Here is a 6,685-nt window from a genome sequence, read left to right as displayed (position 1 = left end):
ACTACAGCAGGGCTGGTTGGTAGCTTGCCCTGAATTCCCCAGTTATATGTGTTCTGAATCTCCAACTGCTCCTTTAAATCAGCATATCCTTGTTAAGACTAACCAGCCAAAGGGGAAGCATTTGGTCCAAGCTTCCTCACACCAGGCTGTGGAGTATTTATCACAGAGTCCTAAAATCTAAAGACATCCTCCCAGCCCCCTGGGGATGGAGATCGTCAGGAACCTCATGCAGACAGCGAGCTTCTTGATGACATGCCCAGGACCACACAGCAAATGAGTGTCAGGGCTCGGGATCAGGAAGCACAGAACTTGGAGCCCAGCTTTGTGCAATCTCCGCCTGAGTATGCCCTTCTAGGTCTCAGCTACGTGACGAAATACCACATTATGTCCTCTCCCAGCTCAGAAAACTAGGCTGGGAAACTGAGCAGCAGCAGAGCTAACGGCTTGGCCTTGTTCAACCCCACTTACCCCTTCTAGAAAGATCAGGAAGATTCCCCTGAACCACCACCCGGAGTGCAGGTTAGATTCTGGGGAAGCTCTTCTGATCCAAAGAAGGTCATACCAGCATGTGATGCTGCATGGCCACAGGTCAGAGTTCAGAGTCATAAGTTAGACAAAAGGTCAAAATAGTAGATCATCTCTTATAACCCCAGCCAATGTTAACAGGTTTAAAAGTTGCTTTTTTTTCTTACAGTGTGCAAATGGGCTGGGATCAGATCTCCAGCTTTCTTCCACCAAAAATCCTTCTCTAATCCAAAAGAAGCTTGTAACCTACTGTGAAGGAATGCCACAAGTACACAGTAGAGATACTTACAGTCAATCAGATCTAGAAGGACAAAGCTCTAGGCAAATAGCAAATCACAACTAGTCCCTCAGCATGTCCTAAGCATTTGGCAGCCCTGGGAAGAGACAGATTCTGCAGGAGCTACCCAGGGCATCCAGTGAGAAAATGGTAAGCATATCATCCCGGCAACTTCTGATCAGAACCCCAACACCCAGGCCCCAAAGTTAATGTACACTCTCCACATCTCCGCGGCTTTTTCAGTAGTGGGTGCAAACCACAGGCACCTCCCGGACTCCTCGGGGCTGCTGGCTCCGGCTGAGCCTAGTCCCCCACCCCACCCCAAATCAGGGGCTTGCCGAGGGTCTTTTCAAAGTGGCAGCCACACTGCGAAAGTGAAACCAGACACCTGCAAACTGTCTTTCCTCTCCTTAAGGGTGCTGGCTGATGGAGCCACCGGCAGGGGTCCCGGGGATGCTAGGAATTCTGATGGATGTTCTCCGAGGACCCTTCGCTGCTTTCGTTGAGGGGCGTCTCCGAGGTCTCCTCCAGCTCATCGTCTGCCCCCTCCTCCTGAATGGTGAGGTGCACGTCCGGGGAGGAGGATTCGGAGCTCATGCTGTCCCCTTCCATGGAGCAGAGGGTGCAGGACAGCGCGGGCGCCACGCTCTCCTGCAGCATATTCAGCATCAGGGGCACCTGCACCGACCTCAGGCCTGACACCACGGGCAGCGGCTTCATGGCCTCCCCCCAGAGCCGCTCCTCGTCTTTGTACAGCAGCAGGAGGCTGGACTTCTTCTCTCGCCTCTTGGATTTCATGTAGCCCAGCATGATTCCGATCAAGAAAATGCCATAGAAGGACATGACAACCAGAATGTAGAAGTACTCGTTGCCGTTGCCGTTGCCGCCGCCGGGCGCACGGGACTCCAGGGGGCTGCTGGAGGCTGCGGTGCCGGGGTGCGTGCTGTTCAGAGGCTCCATCTTCAGCATTGAGGCTACCTGCACAGCAGGGGCTGGGGAAAAAAGCCGCAGATTAGAGCTGTCCCCCAGGTCCCCGGCACAGGGAGGAGGGGGAGCACAAGGTTTGTGGAACTGCAATACCAAAAAAGCTTAAAAGTGCATGAAAGAAATAGCGTAAGAGGCTTCGCCAAACAGCTGACAGGAGTGAGCTATGAAGGCTTGGAGTGCACGGGAGAGAAGCCCGGTAGAGGGTTCACTGGGAAAAGTAAGAAGGACTCTTTTTTTTTTTCTTTTTTCTTTTTTTTTTTTTTTAGTGTACACATCTGTCCTGTTTGTAGTGAGCAGTATTACTTTGATTTTTTTTTTAAATCAGTGTAAGACAGGAGCATCCAGTAAATAATATCTTTAAAATTGGGAAACACATTTTAACAGAGCAGAAACAAAGTTTACATTGTGTTTCCAAAATCAAACTATTTTAAATTCAAAACAGTGTTTCCTTAGAACAAAGAAAAGCAGACAGAAAATAAAGGGGAAAAATTCATCTATTAATTGGCAAAAATGCCCATCTTTCAAATGTTTCTGAAGCGAAGTGTAGCCTTGCTAACTTACCAAGGCTGCCAGTTGGTCCCAAGTTTTGAATTCCCAGATCGTCCAGTCCAAGAGAGTTCTTCTGCTCTGTCTGGCTCTGAGCTCTGACAACTCAGCCGCTGCAGTTGGGATATATAGTCAAGACGTGCATCGTCACGTGCTCTGGGAGGAAAATTTACAACAGAGGTTGATCGTGGCAGAGTGAGCAGTGAACTGAAAGCACTGCAGTTCAACTCCCTGAACTTTGCAGCTGTGAAAAAGAGAAAAAGACTGGGAAGTGAGAACTGCGCCTCACACCCCAGCGCCCAGCCAGGGTTTTCAGGTGGCCGTGATGATGAGTGAAAAGAGGAGAAAGGAATGCGCTGAGTTGAAACCGTTACCCCAAAGTCCACTCTCACTGAAAATTAGCTCATGCTTCATCCAGCTCTTGGGAAATAACCGTTATTGGGCTACAGGTTTTCAGAGGCAGCTGAATCCCATAATCTGGATGAAAGACAGTTGGAAGCAAGTGCAGGATTTGTAGTCAAGGAACTGGGGCTTTGGTTTCAGTTCTTCCACTCCTTATGCAAATATGATAAATCCTTCCTTAACCTTTCCGCACCTCACATTCCTCGTCTGTAAAATCATTGTGCCTGGGTGTCTTCTGCAGGTAGGATTATATAAACCACATGACCTTTTGAGTCCCTTTCAGCTTACCCCTTCTAAGATTGAAGGCTGGCTGGTGTAGCTTAGCCCTCTAAAAGCAGAGATTCTACCTGCCTTCCATATCAAGGTCACAAACTTATGTTTATAACAATTATTTTTTTAAAAGATCCAAGGTTCTTTTCAGTGGTCTGCATGAAGTGGAAACTTGTTGTGGTAAAAGATACTGTGGGCCAGTTTTGTTCCGTCCTGCCATACACAGCTGCTCCTCTGAAGCATCATGCAGAGACTATTGACGCGTCTCTTTGCTGTCTCTGGCAGGTCAGGGGAGGAGCAGGACTATTTCAGACTGCAACTAAGCACAGTTCAAGTTTTTTAAACCTCGGTAGACCCTGTGTTTAAATGGCTGCTGTGATCAAAATTGGAAGAGGAATTGCAGGCTTTAATGTCAGTCTCTCTGCTCCCTGGGCTGCTTACTCTGAGGCTTTCATGCTAAGCGGAAGGAAACTGGGAGGGATCCGCTCCCTCCAGTTGTCTGTGGCCTGTGGATTGCAGCCAGACTCTAAAGGGAACATCTCTCGTGCTTCTGCTGTAGTCAAACTGACGCATGCAACATCCACCTGACCTGCTGGAACATATATAGCTTAGGCACTGGAATTTTCGCTGCTGCTCCAGGAACCCCCCTGGGTTGGCACCTGATCCTGATTCTAAGAAGACACCTGGAGGAAGAATAGGAAGTTTAACTGAATGCTGCTCTTTTTCCCACTTGACTATTCACTTGTGCATGCCCGTAAATCCCCAGCTGGCACTGGAGGTACCAATCATAGACCACTCCAGCATCACGATCATCCACACAGTGGAACCGTGCTTACACCAGTAAAGATACCCTCCCCCATTGTGTTAATACGTAAAACCCTCCATAGCTACCTTGGCCATGATAGACTTGGCCTTTTCAACAGGTGTCCATCACAAGCACTAGAACACTTCCATCTCCATCTAAGCCTACACTGGAATGTCTGGGACACTAGAACAAGATGGGCCCAAGAAAGAGATGCCTGTTGATTGTTGACCCTGGTATTGTTTATTGTGTACCTTAGGACATATGAGATTGGTCATCACCCAGGGATTATTCAACACCAAAGACTGGAAGCTTTGAGTAGGCAGAGAGGAGGTGGGGATAGGGGTTACCAGATTCAAGGAGCAGAAGTACAAAGCCTGGTGCCAAGAAGCCAAACAGAGGCGGAAGTTTTAAACAAAATAAATCCCCAAACCTGAGCCAATAGTCCCAAGGGAATACAACTAAGAAAAGAGATGAGCGTGGGGAAACATCTAGAATGAATTCCAAAGGACAGAGCAAGTCAGAGCCAAAGGAAGAGCAGGCCTGATTGCAGGAGTCAGGGAAGGAATAGCCTAGAAGAAATTCTGGGCTGCCTGCTTGGAGTCCCTGCTGCCCCAATTCCCAGGGACTCCCTGCATGGGTATTTCTACTAGAGTTCAATGAGGCTGGGTGCAGTGGCTTATTTCGGTAATCCAATGCTTGAAGAGGCTGAGGCAAATGAATCACTTGAACCCAGGTGTTTGAGACCATCCTGGGCAACACGGTGAGACCCCATCTCTACTAAAAAAAAATACAAAAATTAGTAACTAGGCCTGGTGGTGAGTGCCTGTAGTCCCAGCTACTTGGGAGACTGGGGTGGGAGGATCACTTGAGACCAGGAATTCAAGGCTGCAATGAACTCTGAACATGCACTACACTCCAACCTGGGTGACAGAGCAAGATCTGTAAAGAAATAGAATAGAATAGAATAGAATAGAATAGAATAGAATAGAATAGAATAGAATAGAATAGAATAGAATAGAATAGAATAGAATATTTAAATGAAATGATGCAAAGAAAGCATCATGTCTGGCCGAATGCGCACGCTCAGTGTCTGCTTTTCGTTGTCATTTTTAGGAGTACCCTGTTGCTCCCAAGGGCTTCGGGTTGCCTCCTATCATGTGTGTGCCCATCTCCAGACTTTCTATCACTGCTCCTTCCCCTGTCTGTCACTCCCAGCAATGGAATTTAAGAGAAGGGAATTCCAACTTCAAAACACATAGCTCAATCTTCTTCCCAGCCCTCATTCATGACAGGGATTGTGAGAATGATGGCAGTGAATAATGGCATAAAGAATGAGGGGGAGGGGGCACATCTAGAAAGTGCACTCTGTCGGGAGAGGATGTGACTGCACAGGAACTATTAATTATATCTACCCCAGGTCTCAATTTTAGGAGACAGCAATGTTAAAGAAATAAATCAATTTTGACTAGCATTTCCATTTCCTGAACAGTGTCTTTTCAGGAGCAAACATATCTAATTCTGATGAAGTCCATTTTATTTTCAAGGTTTTTGGTTGTGCTGTTTGAATCCTAAGAAATATTTGCTTAACCCAGTCATGAGGTTTCTCTCCTGTTTTTCTTCTAGAAGTTTTATGGTTTTAGCCTTACATTTAGACCTATGATACATTTCAAGTTAATTTTATTCTACGATGTAAGATATGGGTCAAGGGTATTTGGGAGGGGTTGTTTGTTTTTGTTTTGCAGACAGATGTCCAATTGCTCCAGCATCATTTGTTGAAAAGACTCCTTTTCCTGTTTAAAATTATCTTGGAATCTTTGTTGAAAATCAATTAACCTTATATATGCAGGTCTATTTCTTAACTCTTCATTCTGTTCCTTTGATCTCTCTGTCTATCCTTGCATCAATATTATTCTGTTTTGATAAATCTATTTTAAACATATATTTTAAATGAGTCTAAGATACACTGCAGTTCAAATCTAACTTAGTGTCTATCATGTACCAAGTACACCTAAGTCCTGTGAGGTCAAGTATTATTACAACCATTTCATAGACAAGGAAACTGAAGGTCAAAGAGGCAAAGCAAGTTGCTCAACATCAAGTCACTAGCAGTACAGTCAGTACTTGACCGCAGATCTATGCAACTCCAAAACCCATTCTTTTTCCACTACCCTTTGTCTCACTGAATGGGAAACAAAAAGAAACTGAGAAAGAGTAGGAAGTGAAAGATGGACATTTTTCCAACTTCTTTTGAGTCTTCATAAAGCTTTTTAAAAAAAAATAAATGTGAATTCTGACATAACTAGATACACATAAATGCAAACGTGGAACTACAAGTTGTCTTTTTCTGAATTCATGTTATTTTAAGTACTGGAGGCTGCACCAACCTCAGCATGTTCTAGAAGTTATCAGTGAAGTAGTAATGCTCTTACCCTATATCTATGTTTTTCATAGTACAGCAGTTTCTCTGCCTACATATACAGCCTTGATATGGTTTGGCTGTGTGTCCCCACCCAAATCTCACCTGGAATTGTAATCCCAACGTGTCAAGGGTGGGACCAGGTGGAGGTAATTGAATCATGGGGGCTGTTTCCCCCATGATGCTCTCAGTGACTGAGTCTCATGAGATCTGATGGTTTCATAAGCACCTGGCATTTCCCTTGATTGCACTCACTCCATCCAGTCACCCTGTAAAGAAGGTACCTGCTTCTTCTTCACCTTCCGCCATGACTGTAAGTTTCCTGAGGCCTTCCCACCCATACAGAACTGTGAGTCGATGAAACCTCTTTCCTTTATGAATTACCCAGTCTCAGGTATGTCTTTATTACTTTATTAGTGGTGTGAGAATGGACTAATATAAGCCTGTTCTGGTCTTC

At 45.7% G+C, this 6,685-nt stretch overlaps 1 protein-coding gene across 1 annotated transcript; it reads right to left on the bottom strand.

The window, feature by feature from the left end:
- Positions 1 to 692: 692 nt before the first annotated feature.
- KCNE4 (potassium channel, voltage gated subfamily E regulatory beta subunit 4) lies at positions 693 to 2,480 on the bottom strand. The gene is given in 2 exon segments (XM_011951911.1): positions 693 to 1,794; positions 2,351 to 2,480. Coding segments are annotated over 2 exon segments (666 nt in total). The 3' UTR covers positions 693 to 1,258.
- Positions 2,481 to 6,685: the final 4,205 nt, after the last annotated feature.

Source organism: Colobus angolensis, unplaced genomic scaffold (assembly GCF_000951035.1).
Source record: "Colobus angolensis palliatus isolate OR3802 unplaced genomic scaffold, Cang.pa_1.0 Scaffold33, whole genome shotgun sequence".
Lineage (NCBI taxonomy): Eukaryota > Metazoa > Chordata > Mammalia > Primates > Cercopithecidae > Colobus > Colobus angolensis.
Note: the sequence above shows the minus strand (reverse complement) of the source record. Positions and strands in the feature narration are given on the sequence as shown.